Raw genomic sequence first — 16624 nt, 5'->3', positions numbered from 1 at the left:
GATGCAAGACATCAATATTATAATATTATATTGTTGACATCAATATTATAAAATTGTGAGGAATCTGACCGGATATGCCGTGTGAAATATCTTTGAAAATGTCACAATTTGCCAAGTATGATCATCTTATTTATATGTTTGTATCACCTTTTTATGATGAGTTATAGATATGGAGGGTATGTCTGTATTTCAAACTTGGGCTGTGCATCCAAATGACACCCTCAGACAGATTGGCATTAGCACTGCCTAGCTTGCTTGATGGTCCATCAATGGACACATTGAAAGGATCAGGGGCTGCACCATATGACTCAGCAAGGCAGACAGGGGCATTATGGGCAGAACTCTAAGGCTTCCAGGACATGTGTTGGGCAGCTAGTGTTTGGAACAAAAGAAATACAAGCTGCATGGAGAAGAATATAAAAGGCAGTTGCATCATCTCCATTTCGTCTTGAATCCTACTTCTTGTCTTCATTCCTGCTTCTTATCTCTGGAGCCACTTCTCTACAAACCGAAGCTCTGAAAAAGGGACTGAACGACCCATCCAAGCTGTGGATGTGTTCCAGAGGGACAGTAAACTCACCAATACCGCTAAGAACCTGATATATGGACTTTAAAGTCTTTGGATATATGTGACTGTTTTAGCATTCAACATCTCTTGTCTTGTTCTTTCTCTCTCTTTTTTTTTTATAGTAAACCTTTAGTTTTAGGCACTAAAGGACTGGCTGGCAGAATGGTATTTTGTAAATCCAGTCTAATATTGACTGGCAATGTGGCTGGCCCTTTTGGGTCAGAAGAACATTTTGTATAGTGAGCAGAGTTTTAAAATAGCTTCTTACTGTACTGGACCTAAATGCTGATTGGGAACCAGAGAACTGGAATGCAATAAAGGGACTGTCTGATTTCTTTCTGACTTTCTTTTTTCTTCTTCTTTGTGATAACCAGTGTGGGGATCAGACGCACAGCTTGTGACCGGTTGGGGAGTTTTACTTCAGTGTTACCCACCAGTCTTGGAAGTATCTGCTCCCCCTTTTGCAGCCTGCCCTGACCTTTGCATTTCCGGTGAGGGCTGCCCTAGGTACACTGTGCCACAGTTACTTATGCATAAGATGGTGTTGTCCAAGTCTCAGCTGTGATAGGAGCTCTTGTCTGCAGCTGTCATCCTGTAGACTCAGACAGAACATCAGTTTTGTTCCAGGTGGTGCCATAGTAACAGGGTTAGCACAGCTGATGTCTCCTACAAAGAAGATGAAAGAGGCGGCCAATGACTATCCATGTGTGAGGGTGCCCATGCACCTCTTCAAGCTGGGGACCGACTGGCTAAGCAGCAGTTCTGCAGAAAAGGACCTGGGGATCACAGTGAATGAGGAGCTGGATATGAGTCAGCAGTGTGTGCTTGTTGCCAAGAAGGCTAACGGCATGTTGGGCTGTATTAGTAGGAGCATTGCCAGCAGATCGAGGGAAGTGATTATTCCCCTCTATTCGGCACTGCTAAGGCCACACCTGGAGTATTGCGTCCAGTTTTGGTTCTCTCACTACAGGGATGTGGACAAATTGGAGAGAGTCCAGCAGAGGGTAATGAAAATGATTAGGGGGTGGGGCATAAAATTTATGAGGAGAGGCTGAGGGAACTGGGGTTTAGTCTCCAGAAGAGAAGAATGAGGGGGGATTTGATAGCAGCCTTCAACTACCTGAAGGGGGGTTCCAAAGAGGATGGAGGTGGTGGAATCTCCATCCTTAGAGGTTTTTAAGGCCTGGCTTGACAAAGCCCTGGCTGGAATGATTTAGTTGGTGTTGGTCCTGCTTTGAGCAGGGGGTTGGGCTAGATGACCTCTTGAGGTCTCTTCCAACCCTAATCTTCTATGATTCTATGAACACATTCCCCGTGGCTAAAGAAATTTCTTTGCTCTCCTGTTTGCCATTAGCCAGCGGAGTCTATGATGGCATGTGTGCTGGTGTAATTAATTGGGGCCCCATTATATTGTCCTGCCAACCAAGACGTCATTCTCCAAAGCTTCCTCATTCGAGTGACTTCCTGAAGACAAGCATAAACTCAGCTGTCCCTGCCTGAATGAGGGTCAGAAAAGAGTTAGATTCACAAACACAAGTTACCAGTGTAGAACTACAGATATTCCCAGATCCCCAACTGGTGCAAATCAGCATCAGTCCAAAGGAGTCCACACACCCATTTACACCAACTGAGATTCTGGCCCTATATTATGAACTGCTCACAACATGAGAACATAGGAATGCTCCTACTGGGTCAGACCAAAGGTCCATCTAGCCCAGTATCCTGTCTTTTGTAGCTCTTCACAGTCTGCCTGGGTCTTAACCATCTTTAATAATTTTGTATTATCTACAAATTTTGCCACCTTACCGTTTACCCCTTTTTCCAGATCATTAATGAATAGGTTGAATAGGACTGGGCCCAGTACAGACCCCTGGAGGACATCACTATTTATCTCTCCCCATTCTGAAAAATGACCATTTATTCCCTACCCTTTGTTTCCTATCATTTAACCAGTTACCAATCCATAAGAGGACCATTCCTCTTATCCCATGACAGCTTACTTTGCTTAAGAGCCTTTGGTGAGGGACCTTGTCAAAGGCTTTCTGAAAATCTAAGTACACTATATCCTCTGGTTTCCCCTTGTCCACATGCTTGTTGACCCCCTCAAAGAATTGTAGTAGATTTGTGAGACATGATTTCCCTTTACAAAATCCATGTTGACTCTCCGCCAATGAATTGTGTTCATCTAGGTGTCTGACAATTTTATTCTTTACTATAGTTTCAACCAGTTTGCCCGGTGCTGAAGTCAGGCTTATTGGCCTGTAATTTCTGGGATCACCTCTGGAGCACTTTTTAAAAATTGGCATCCCATTAGCGATCCTCCAGTTATTTGGTTCAGAAGTTGATTTAAATGATAGGTTATAAACTACATTTTGTCATTCTGCAATTTAACATTTGAGTTCCTTCAGAACTCTTGGGTGATACCATCTGGTCCTTGTGACTTATTACTGCTTAATTTATCAATATGTTTCAAAACCTCCTCTACTGACACCTCAATCTGGGATGGTTCCTCAGATTTGTCATCTAAACAGAATGGCTCAGGTTTGGGAATCTCCCTCACATCCTCAGCCATGAAGACTGATGCAAACAATTCATCTAGTTTCTTCCTTGAGTGTTCCTGTAGCATCTTGATTGTCCAGTGTCCCCAATGGTTGCTTAGCAGGCTTCCTGCTTCTGTTGTACTTAAAAAATGTTTTGCTCTTACTTACCGAGACGTTGGCTAGCTGTTCTTCAAATTCTTTTTTGGCTTTCCTAATTATATTTTTACAATTCACTTGCCAGAGTTTATGCACCTTTCTATTTTCCTTAATAGGATTTAACTTCCACTTTTTAAAGGATGCTTTCTTGCCTCTCACTGCTTCTTTTACTTTGTTGTTTATCCATGGTGACACTTTTTTGGTTCTCTTACTATGTCTTTTAATTTGGGATATGCGTTTAAATTGAGCCTCTATTAAGGGGCAGCTTGTAGAGATTTCACTTTTGGCGTTGTATCTTTTAATTTCTCTTTAACTAACTTCCTCCTTTTTGTGAAGTTCCCCTTTCCGAAATTAAATGCTCCCATGGTGGGCTGCTGTGGAGTTCCCCAATCCCAGGGATGTTAAATTTAATTATATTATGGTCACTATTACCAGCAGTTCAGCTATATTCACCTCTTGGACCAGATCCTGTGCTCCACTTAGGATTAAATCAAGAATTGCTTCTCCCCTTGTGGGTTCCAGGACTAGCTGCTCCAAGAAACAGTCATTTAAGGGGTCAAGAAGCTTTATCTCTGCATCCCGTCCTGAGGTGACATGTACCCAGTCAATAATGGCCTAGTTGAAATCCCCTGTTATTATTGAGTTTTTTATTGATATAGCCTCTCTAATCTTCCTGAGCATTTCACAGTCACCATCACCATCCTGGTCAGGTGGTCGGTAGTATACCCCTACTGCTATATTATTATTAGAGCATGGAAATACTATCCATAGAGATTCCATCATACAGTTTGGTTCATTTAAGATTTTTAGTTCATTTGACTCAATGATTTCTTTCACATATAGTGCCACTCCCCCACCAACACGACCTGTTCTGTCCTTCCAATATATTTTGTACCCTGGTATTTCTGTGTCCCATTGTTTATCCTCATTCCACCAAGTTTCTGTGATGCCTATTATATCCATAGCCTCATTTAATACGACACATTCTAGTTCACCTCTCTTATTATTAAGACTGTTAGCATTGGTATATAATCACTTTAAAAAATTGTCAATTTTTAGCTGTCTGCCATTACATAATGTAATTGAATGGGACTCTTTTTCATTTGATTGTTTCTCATCAGATCCTACCTGTATCTTATCATCTTCGATCCCCTCCTTAGCCACCTCTTTACTAGGACATAGATAATCTCCATTAATAGATCCTCCCCTAAGAGATGTCTCTGTCCAAACCACATGCTCCTCCGCACCTGTCGGCTTTCCCTCAGCCCTTAGTTTAAAAACTTCTCTACGACCTCTTTAATTTTAAGTGCCAGCAATCTGGTTCCATTTTGGTTTAGGTGGAGTCCATCCTTCCTGTATAGACTCCCCCTTTCCCAAAAGGTTCCTGAGTTCCGAATAAATCTAACCCCTTTCTCCTTACACCATCGTCTCATCCATGCATTGAGACCCTGCAGTTCGGCCTGTCTAACTGGCCATACGCGTGGAACTGGAAGCATTTCAAAAAATGTTACTATGGAGGTCCTAGACTTCAATCTCTTACCTAGCAACCTAAATTTAGGCTCCAGGATCTCTCTCCCATCCTTCCCTATGTCACTGATACCTACCACGACCACCGCCTCCTCCCCAGCACTGCACATATGTCCGTCTAGATGTCTTGAGAGATCCGCAACCTTCGCACCAGACAGGATGTCACCATACGGTTCTACAAGTCATCACAAACCAAGCTACTACGTTTCTAACAATTGAATCCCCTTTACTATTATTTGTCTCTTATCAATACCTGTAGTTCCCTCCCCTGAAGAGGTATCCTCAGTGAGAGAGGATACCATGGCATCCTCTGGAAGGAGGGTCCCAACTATGGGATTGTTTCCCTCTGTTCCAGTTTGATGTTCTCCTTCCCTGAGAGTTTCATCCTCCTCAATAACACAGAGGCTATTGGACCGGGGGTGGGACCGTTCTACCGTGTCCCTGGAACCCTCCAGAAGCCTAAGGACCCCACTAAATGGACGGCTGCATACAAACGGCTTAGATGCTTGTCAGACCCAAGTGAGTATTTTCCCATGACCAACATATACGTCTAATCCCATTGCTTTGTTTCCATCCCCCAGTTGCTTAGGAGCCGACTAGAGCATTTATCCAGGTTTGAAACTGTTGGTAAATTTCAGGCTGAAATGTAATTAACCAGCTGTGGCCCCCATTCTCTGCTGTGCCCCGTCTGGGAATGGGGCCCTCAGGGACCCTCATTGGCACATACTACGCCAGACTTTCTGGGGGCTGGAGCAGCCTGGATGGGCTGATTTAAACCTCAGTGGCTGATAATGATCGCTACAGGCTGTCTGTGCCCTACCTCCTATGCTGGAGCTGGAGGGGAGGCTGGCTCAGGGTCTAGCTACACTGGGCCCACTGTACTGGGGCCTCCCCTCCCTCGGGGACATGCAGTCAGTGTCCGTACCAAGGGAGCTGAGTGGGTCAGAGGCTCAGACCACAGGACATATTGCAAATACCATGGTAGCTATTCCCTGTTCACTCTCACTGGCTGTAAAAGCAACTGTGCACGGAAACCTCATGGATGGAGGCCAGGCTGCACAAACGTCACTGGGCGATTGGAGGCTGGGTGCTCAAAATGTGATTGATGGGGGAAGTGGTTTCACGCAAACCTGATTGTGGGAGTGGGAGCATGTAAAATCTTCTCTGTTCGGGGCTGCTTTTCTGCCAGAGAAGAGCTCGTGCAGCTGCTGGATCAAGCATTCTCCATCAACATCTGTTCTTCTCCCTCCTCCCCCCACTGCAACCTCCAGTGAAACATGAAAAACACTTAGGAATGAAATCACCAAAAACAGGAAATAAAAAGTTCAGCAACTACCAGCACATGCCCTCAACGTCTCCACTCCAGGCAGGCTGCACTGTCACCCTCGCTACTGCGCCACACACTGCAAGCTTAGCGCTGCCCCCCAGGAACACCAGCCTTTCCTCAGCCGTGTGCGCTCAGCCCTTCGCCAAGTGACTCTGCCAACAGCACCAGCTACTGCCCCAAACAGCCACAGCCACTAGAGGTGGGGAAGAACTGAGCTGGGCAGGGGAGCAGAGTTCAGGTCGCAGGTCGCAGTCTGTGGCGTATGGGGATGTGTAACTCAGCCAGGGGTAAGCAGGGAGCCTCGCTAGCTCTTGGTGTCTGGGCTTTGCCTCCTGCCTTGGCTTGGTAGTCTGGTTCCAGCAGCCTCCGCACTGAGTCTGAGCTCAATTTCCTCAGTGTAGACATAGTTTCTGACGAGCTTCCTCATTTTTGATAAACTCCCCATTTCCAATCCCTGGGCTTGTTTTGGGCACGGCTACACCCCTGAGCAGGTGGCTGTTCATAATATAGGGTGGTGTAAATGGGTGTGTGGACTCCTTTCGACCGATGCCGATTTGCACCATTTGGGCATCTGGGAATATCTGTAGTTCTACACTGGTAACTTGTGTTTGTGAATCTAACCCTTAAGGGCGCCTGCTCAGAACAGCTTTGCCAACGCTCATTCAGGCAGGGACAGCTGAGTTTACGCTTGTCTTCAGGAAGACACTCGAATGAGGAAGCTTTGGAGAATGAAGTCTTGGTTGGCAGGACAATATAATGGGGCCCCAATTAATGATCCCAGCACGCATGTCATCATAGACTCTGCTAGCCAGTAGCAAACAGGAGAGGAAAGAAATTTCTTTAGCCACTGGGAATGTGTTGTTCTAAAGTAGGCAGAGGAGGAAATAAGGGAGATGAACCATACACCACATCCTGACAGACACATCTGAGAAAGGGGAATTCACTGGGCAGAAACTGCCTTTATATGGGCAAAACCCACATGTGTGTGCAGTGCTTTTCCTCAGTGGAAGGTTGATCTATTTGGAAGAAGCATGTGCGTGACACTGATTGGACAAGAGCTGTTCCTTTAGGAAGGGGCCACAAGAAAAGGGGACCTGGTAAGACCCACGCATGAGAGTGATCATAGAAAGAGGATCTAAAGTTTATTTCTTTGCTTCTCTTCACCTTGAGCTTACAGACAACTGGATGGGAGGACTGGAGAGCCCCAAATCCTGAGGAGTCACTCCCTTGAAGACCCTGTCATATGGGACCATGGACAAGAATCATCTGTCGGGAATCTGGGCCGGCAGCACAGCCAGTCTCCAGGCAACCTAACGAGCCTGTACCAAGCTACTTGATTTGTGGGAAGGGTCAGCAGACAGGCTCTTAAGCCCAGCAGCAGCAGTTCAGTAGCTGCTCAAAGCTTTTGCCCACAGCTATGATAGCTCCGGCCTTGGTGCAGCCCGGCTCCTGCCTTGCCTCAGGTAATCTGATTCTGGCCCTCAGCTCTGATTCCTTATCTCAAACTTTGACTCTGACCCTTAGCTCTGCATCCAGCTCTGACCCGATTCTGACCCTGGATTCCAACTCCTGTCTTCTGCCTCTGGCTCTGACCCTTGGCGCTGGCATTTGGCCTCTGGCTCTGATCCTCATCATGCCAAAGAGATGTAATTTCCTGCTTTGATTGGGTACCCAGTCTAGTGGATGGCGGGAAGAGGTGGACATGATGTATCTTGAATTTAGTAAGACTTTTGACACAGTCCTACATGACATTTTCCTACTCAAACTAAGGAAGTATGGGCTGGTTGAAACTACCAGAAGGAAGGTGCAAAGCTAGTTGGAAGTCCTTACTCACAGGGGAGGGATGGGGACTCACTGGCTCTGCAGCAGCACTGCAGAAAAGGGTGTGTGGTTTCTGATGGACCACAAATGGAATGTGAGTCTACAGTGTTATGCTGTTGAAAAAAGGCAAATGTCATGCTGGGATGTATTGACAGGAGTGGGGTGGGTCAGAGATGGGAGGTGACTGTTCTCTTCTACTTGGAGCGGGAGAACCATGTCCATGTTTGGGTGCTGTGCTTCAAGGAGGATGAGGACAAATTGTAGAAAGTCCAGAGGAGAGCAACAGAAATGATCAGAGGTTTAGAAAACATGACCTGTGAGGAAAGGTTGAAAAAATTGGGGATGTTTTGTCCAGAGAAGACAAGGTTGAGGGGGAACATGATGATAATCTGCAACTATGCAAAAGGTTGTTATAAAGAGGTGATCAATTGGTGCCCATGTCCACCAAGGGTAGGACAAGAAGGAATTGGCTTAGTTAGCAGCGAGGGAGATTTAGGTTAGATATTAGGAAAAACTTTCTAACTCTAATCTCCGTCTCTGGAGATATTTAAGAGTAGGTTAGATAAATGTCTATTAGGGATGGTCTAGGCAGTATTTGGTCCTGCCATGCGGGCAGGGGACTGGACTCGATGACCTCTCGAGGTCCCTTCCAGTCCTATAATCTATGAATCTATGAATCTATGAATCTAAGGATGGTTCAGCACAGGAACAGGTGACCTATGGAGGTTGTGGAAACCCTATTATTGGAGGGTTTTAAAAACAGATTGGACAAACACCTGCCAGGGATGGTCTAGGTGCACTTGGTCCTGCCTCAGCACATGGGGATGGATTGTTTGACCTCCTGATGTCACTTGCAACTCCACATTTCTGTGATTCTGTGAAGTGGTGCTAGACCCTCTGCACTGTGGTCATTTTCCTGCAATGCAAAGTAAATGCTTATGGGGCTGGGAGATGTGGTAGGGCAGAATGAAGGAGAGCCGGGCATGCTGAGAAGACAGTGCTTTCCTGTGTGCAGTACTGTGGGTTAATATGATAAAATGCAACAGGACATGAGTCAACTTGGCTTCCTGTCTAATTTCTCCAAGATAAGGAAGCTGCAAAGTTCAGAATCCTCAGAACTCGACCTGCCCTGATAACGTCTGAGCCATCAGGGAACCTGAGGTGACATGTATTCCTTAGGTGAGTGGAACAAAGTCTATGGGATGAACTCGGGTGGGGCTAGGAGAGTCCAGAGGGGCCCACAGGTCTGTCTGCACTGGGGCTGGAAGGTGACCATTCCAGCTCGAGAAGACATAGTCGCGCTAGCTCTCATCTAGCTAGAAATAGAAGTGTCACCATGGGGACAAGAGGGGCTGGCTGCTCTGATTTTGTATCTGTGGTCTTGGATGGGATCGTAGTTGGGGCAGGGAGCCTCTCCTGTTACTTGCCCAAGCATGGCTACGCTTTAATTTTTGGCACGCCTGCTGGGTCAGAGCAAGCCTGGGTATGTCTCCTTGAGGTAGAATTTACACCTAGGCCTACGCTACATTGGTGTAATGTGCAATTTCCTCTGCTCCTTCCAATGTTCGCATTGCACCAACTGAGACTCCAGCCAGACTCTCTGAAATGCCCTTAGATTTACTGGGCCAGATTCCCGGGGCTGGCTGAGATGGGCTCATCTGAGATGGGCTCACTAGGAGACCTGAGCGTGGAGGGGTCCCAGATGGCTTTCCACCGCTTTCACAGCTACTGAATCCCAGGGGATAACTGCGGATCAGTCTGGTCCCTGGAAGCAGAGGAGCCCAAAACCTTCCCTGATTCATCCTCAACTGTCTGTAGCCCCACGGGACCATTCCAGCAGCTGGCAATAGCCAGAGTGTAGGAGTACATTGGCCAGACCGCTCACCTCTGGGAATGTCCTCTGTGCCTGGGGGCTGTAACATAGAGCCAGTACACCAGGGGCATTTCCAGGGAGCTGGTGGAGCCAGATTTCTGTAGTGGCACAAAGCTGGGATTCCAAAATATTACTACAGTAATAATAGTTATTAATGAGAGAATTAAGTTCATTGGATTTACACCAGAATCACAGTGGGGTAAATAAGCAAAATTTGGTCCATAGACAGGAGCCAGGAGACATATCTCCCTCTCGCTCTCTTTCTCTGTTGCTTATTTGTGTGTATAACATTTTTAAAACATGTATTTATTTATTTATTATTTCTCTCAAGTGTTTCTCCTCCTCGTCCAGTTCCCCTTTCTACTACCAGGGAGCACTCAAGTTGCATTCGGTAAGTTCCCAGGCTGGCAGAACATAATGCTGTATGTGCCGCGTTTGTGCCCATCATGAGAGTCCCACACACAATGTGTCTCTGCCATGAAGCTGACCCAGGCTTGGCAGCTCTCGAAGGGGTTATTGGCACTGTAATGAGGGGTGGGGTCATTGGATCTGGGTCATTAGGACTAGCTGAATTGTTTAGGTGGGGGTTACATCTATTTCTGAAGTGTTCAGCAATATATGCCGGGCTAATATAATATATCACATGATCAATAGGTATGATTCACATTACATATATTAATATGGATAGTATGTGCTTAATGCATATACCATTATATTGTATATACACTTCTAGCAGTTACATGGCTTGGAATGGTGGCCTGTGTCTTTCTATAGTCTTATTCACCTATGCTAAGTATCCCATAACACCTTGCATTAGCCTAGAAAACTGTCAGGATCAGCACATATGGGTGTTCTGCTGTAGTAACAGGCAGGAAGTTACTCTCATTGGAGTGCACTAAAGATAAGGACAATATATATGGGACAAACCTAGGAAGTGCATAATGCTCTTGGTACCTGGAATTCGTATGTCCAGAACAAAGAGCTAAGGGGTACAGTATGGTATCAAAAAAACAAGGTAGAAAGATGGTAGGTTAGCCTCAGAGGATGCATACAGTACTTCTTTCCGTGTAAACAGGTTGAGTATCAAAAGGTCAGCTTTAGGGGTGTGACTTCGGATGCGAGCCTTCTTGGTAAGGTGAATTGAGCACTGCTGCAGGAGATGGGTTGTATTGAAACTTTATTCCTGTAATATGATATTACTAGGCTATGATTTAGTCACAGGTATTTTTAGTAAAAGTCATGGACTGGTCACGGGCAGTACACAATAATTCATGGCTTGTGACCTGTCCATGACTTATACTATATACCCCTAACTAAAACTTGGGCTGGGGGGGCGCGAGTGTTCTGGGTTGTGGACCGAGGGCACCAAGAGTGATAGAAGGAGGCGGCCCAGGGAGCACCACGGGTCCAGGGGGGCAGCCCGGGAGGGCTGTCGTGGGTGTTGAGGGGGGTGGCGATGCATGGCCCAGGACCCCTGCTGGTGCTGGGGGGAGAGGGTTGGTGGGGCTGGCCAGAGCTCTCCCTGCAGCTCCTAGGGGGAGGGAAGGCCAGGGGGCACTGCTCCTACCATAACCACCAGCTCCACAGCTCCCATTAGCTGGGAATAGCAGCCAATGGGAGCTTTAGGGTCAGTGCCTGCAGACAGAGGCAGCGCAAGGAGTCCCCGGCCCCTCCATGTAGGAGTTGCAGGGACATGCTGGACACTTCCGTGGAGCCCCCTCTTCCCCCCAAGGTAAGCACTGCCCCGCACCCCAGCCTCCTGCCCCAGCCCTGAGCCTGCTCCAACACCCAAACCTCTGTTGCTGCTGTGGGGCTGGGGGATGTGGTGCCCCAAGACTGCCCCAGCAATGATCGCCCAGGGCCAGACACACCAGCTGCTGCAGAAGTCATGGAGGTCATGGGAAATTAGAGAATCTTTGACTTCTGTGACAGACACCCAGCCTTAGCTATTACTGGCTTTTAGCAATAAACCAGACCGATATTAGTTATTTGGTCTCCCGGGCATATTGCATAATGAACCAAAGTGTGGTTGAGCAATTGACCATACGGTTTACCAACTAAATGGAAAACCCATATGTGACCATATGCCCCATAGGATATTGTTACAAAATGAATCTGGCATAACAGTTGTGTTCTATGCAAGATGGGTCATGTGAGGTATCATTGGAAAGGTTATGATTTACTGAATATGATTATCCAATTTGTATGCATGTATCATTTCTGTATCTGAAGTTAGGAATATTGAAAATTACAAGAGGGTTTACACTTGGGGAACATCCACCAGACCGTAGGCAATCAGCCTGGATGGGCCAATAGGGAGAACAATAAGACTTTGAAGATGCTAATCTCTCACCTTCCTGAGACGCTTCCTGGGATGCTGCATTGACACTGTGATCATGTCATCTGATATTGGACTACTAGTATTTTTCCTCTAATGGGGGACGGGATCAAGCTGGGAAACAAAGGATTCCCATTGTGACGGGTTGGATCACAGAAACCCCCTTGGGGCTGCCAACTGATGTGCCAAGACTACTTCTGCCCCTGCTTTCCCTGCCAGCTTGAGACTCCAGCACCCTGTCTTGTTGAGCCAGACACACCAGTCTGCTCCAACACTGACCGAGGGTGTGAACCACATGCCCCAAAGCTGCAGACTTAACTGGGTTGGAAGGGACCTCAGGAGATCATCTAGTCCAACCCGCTGCTCAAAGCAGGACCAATCCCCAGACAGATTTTTGCCCCCTCAAGGATTGAACTCACAACCCTGGGTTTAGCAGGCCAATGCTCAAACCACTGAGCTATCCCTCCTCCCGGAGGAAGGAGTGTTCCTGTCTTTAACACTCAGATGCTCAACTCCCAATGGGGTCCAAACCCCAAATAAATCTGCTTTGCCCTGTATAAAGCTTATACTCATAAATTGTTCGCCCTCTATAACACTGCTAGATAGAAATGCACAGCTGTTTGCCTCCCCCCCGGTATTAATACATACTCTGGGTTAATTAATAAGTAAAAAGTGATTTTATTAAATACAGAAAGAAGGATTTAAGTGGTACCAAGTAGTAACAGTCAGAACAAAGTGAATTGCCAAGTAAAATAAAATAAAACACGCAAGTCTGAGTCTAATCCAGTAAGAAAACTGAATACAGATAAAATCTCACTCTCAGAGATGTTTCAATAAGTTAATTTCACAGACTAGACACCTTCCTAGTCTGGGCAGAATCCTATCCCCTGGTTCAGCCCTTGTTCCATCTCAGGTGGTAGCTAGGGGATTTCTCATGATGGCCTCCCCCCTTTGTTCTGGGTTCCCACCCCTCCTTCTTAATGGAAATGCACCAGGTTAAAGATGGATTCCAGTTCAGGTGACATGATCACATGTCACTGTAAGACTTCATTACCCACTTGCCAGCACACATGTATACAGGAAGACTTACAAGTAAAACAGAGCCATCTACAGTCAATTGTCCTGTTAATGGGAGCCATTAAGATTCCAAACCATAATTAATGGCCCACACTTTGCATAACTACAATAGGATCTCAGAGTTCTATTTCATATTTCTAGTTTCAGATACAAGAGTGATACATTTATACAAATAGGATGACCACACTCAGTAGATTTTAAGCTTTGTAATGATATCTTACAAGAGACCTTTTGCATGAAGCATATTTTAGTTACATTATATTCACAGGTTTCAAAGTAGCAGCCGTGTTAGTCTATATCCACAAAAAGAACAGGAGTACTTGTGGCACCTTAGAGACTAACAAATTTATTTGAGTATAAGCTTTTGTGGGCTAGAGCCCGCTTCTTCGGATGCATAGAATGGAACGTATATTGAGAAGATGTATATACAAACATACAGAGAGCATGAACAGGTGGGAGTTGTCTTACCAACTCTGAGAGGCCAATTAAGTAAGAGGAAAAAAACCTTTTGAAGTGATAATCAAGCTAGCCCAGTACAGACAATGTGATAAGAAGTGTGAGAGTACTTACATGGGGAGATAGATTTAATGTTTGTAATGGCTCAGCCATTCCCAGTCTTTATTTAAGCCTAAGGTGATTGTATCTAATTTGCATATCAATTCAAGCTCTGCAGTTTCTCGTTGGAGTCTGTTTTTGAAGCTTTTTTGTTGCAAAATTGCCACCCGCAGGTCTGTCATTGAATGACCAGACAGGTTAAAGTGTTCTCCTACTGGCTTTTGAATGTTATGATTCCTGATGTCAGATTTGTGTCCATTAATTCTTTTCCGTAGAGACTGTCGTATTCACATTCATCAGCATACTTTCATAAAATCATATAGAGTGCAACGTCACACCCACCATATGTAAATATTATTTACGGCAGGGAAGTGAGTTAATCAAGTTTCATTCTTCCCTGAATCTCTGCCCAGGATGACTGCTGGAAACATGTTAGGCCCTGTCTACTGGCAAGTCTCTGCACAGTAAAGGAGCTTTCTGTGCTGTAACTCCTGAGGTGTACAAACTGCCAGGCCACTTAGTGTGCAGAAAGTGTGTAGTTGTAGCACTGTAAAAAAACACCCCAATGAGAGGCATACAGCTTTCTGCATTGGGGCTACAGTGCCATGGTGCCAGTGTAGACACCCTGGTTGATTACAGCGCTGCAATTGGCCTCCGGGAGGTGTCCCACAATGCCTGTTCTGGCCTCTCTGGTCATTGGTTTGAAGTCCACTGCCCTGCCCTCAGGTGACCAACCATCATCTTCACCCCATAAATTCCTTTGGAATTTTGAAAGTCCCCTTCCTGTATGCTCGGTGATGCGTGCATGATAAAAAGGCGCCGTGATCGAGACACATTGCAGTGCAAGGTCAAAGTGAAGGAGCTGTGGAATGCCAACCAGAAGGCATGGGAGGCAAACCGCCGCTCCGGTGCTGTGCCCACGAGCTGCTGGTTCTACAAAGAGCTGGACGCGATACTCCTCAGCGACCCCACCTCCACTACAAAGATCACTGGGAATACTTCGGTGGCTCACGTGCCAGTCAAAAGTGGACTGAGCCAGGAGGAGGAAATCTCAGATGAGGATGTGGAGGGGGAGGGGGACCCAGAGGCAGAGGATGATTCGGAGGTCAGAGATTCATGCAGCCAGGAGCATTTTTCTACCCCAGAGGAGGTTAGCCAGTCACAGCCTGTTGGATGTTGGCAAAGTGCAAACAGGAGAGGAGGCCCCTGGTAAGTGGATTTGATTTTGGGAATCACTTAAGTGAGTTGTTGGAGGCAGGAGGGTTGCAGAAAGCAGGCTAGTCTCCCACTGCACGCCTAATCTGAGCAGCAGAACAAGCTGTTGATTGATTCCCTCACTTCACGGGAATCTCCCTCAGAGATGTCCAGAAAACTCTCGCAGAGATACTGGGCAATCCACTGCCGGAGGGTCTTCGGCAGCGATGCTTTTTTTCTTGCCCCATTAACGGTAACTTTCCTTTGCCACTGTGCCGTCACAGGGGGCCAGGGGACGGACCATTACTGCACACAGGTGAGCCGCATAGGGGTCAGGGAGGAAGCCGCAGTCTTGGAGAAGACCCTCCCTTGATTCCCTGCTGACCTTCAGCAGCGAGATATCTTCCATAATGATCACATCCTGTGGAAAGTGTGGGGACAGGAATGATTATCAGGCCTCCCTACACTGCTGGCTCTCCCCAAGAGCCACGTGTCCAGGGTACAACAGGGTCTGAGAAGAGTGATTTCCTCTGCCCCTTTCGGCTCATGTATGCTGGCTAGTTAGTGAGAGGTGTATGAGTACTGGCTGTGTTTTAAATCATTGTCTGTGTTGCAAACAATCCTGCTTCTGTAAAATGTTGCATTTAAACTTCAAAGAGATGGCCTTGGGAGACAAGCCAAGGTTCCCTCTTTGTTACTGGCAGCTCAACAGCTGTGCAGAGTTAGAAAGCGGCCAAGAAGAACTAAGGGAGTACATTCTGCGTGATGTTATGATGCTTTCTTCTGCTGAGAAACAGGAATTGAAAGAGTGGTGGGACAGCAAGAAGAGGGACTGAAAGGAGAATGTGGCATGTTAGAATGAAGCCACGGAGTGGCTCTTAAAGGTTATGGAGAGCCAAGCAGACATACTGCAGGCAATATTAGCTCTTTAAACCGAGCTGTATGCTTCATAATATTTGTGAAGGTGTCAAGGCTGGATCCCCACTTTGAACTTTAGGGTACAAATGTAGGGGCCTGCATGAAAACTTCTAAGCTTAACTACCAGCTTAGCTCTGGTTCTGCTGCCACCATTTCAATGGATTCCATTCCTGGGAAACCTTGAAAAACCTTCACCAAATTCCTGGTGAAAACAGATCCAAACCCCTTGGATCTTAAAACAAGGGGAAATTAACCATTCCCCTCCTTCCTCCCACCAACTCCTGGTGAATCAAGATCCAAACCCCTTGGATCTTAAAACAAGGAGAAATTAACCATTCCCCTCCTTCCTCTCACCAACTCCTGGTGAATCAAGATCCAAACCCCTTGGATCTTGAACAAGGAAAAGTCAATCAGGTTCTTAAAAAGAAGGTTTTTAATTAAAGAAAAAGATAAAAATCATCTCTGTAAAATCAGTATGGAAATTAACCTTACAGGGTAATCAAACTTAAAGAGCTCAGAGGACTCCCCTCTAGTCTCAGGTTCAAAGTACAGCAAACAAAGATAAACACTCTGGTAAAAGTATCAGAGGGGTAGCCGTGTTAGTCTGAATCTGTAAAAAGCAACAGAGGGTCCTGTGGCACCTTTGAGACTAACAGAAGTACTGGGAGCATAAGCTTTCGTGGGTAAGAACCTCACTTCTTCAGATGCAAGAGGTGAGGTTCTTACCCAC

At 46.3% G+C, this 16624-nt stretch overlaps 1 protein-coding gene across 1 annotated transcript in view; it reads left to right on the top strand.

Annotated features, from left to right (window-relative positions):
• The first annotated feature begins 14862 nt into the window (after positions 1–14862).
• Positions 14863–16624, top strand: part of LOC117888513 (adhesion G protein-coupled receptor E3-like) — a 27215-nt gene continuing 25453 nt past the window's right edge. The window contains exon 1 of the mRNA XM_034791983.1: positions 14863–14991. Within this exon, the coding sequence (XP_034647874.1) occupies positions 14877–14991 (115 nt within the window). The 5' untranslated portion in view covers positions 14863–14876. The remainder of the gene's footprint in view (positions 14992–16624) is intronic.

This window comes from Trachemys scripta, chromosome 16, assembly GCF_013100865.1.
Source record: "Trachemys scripta elegans isolate TJP31775 chromosome 16, CAS_Tse_1.0, whole genome shotgun sequence".
NCBI lineage: Eukaryota > Metazoa > Chordata > Testudines > Emydidae > Trachemys > Trachemys scripta.
This window is presented reverse-complemented; position numbering and strand designations above follow the sequence as displayed.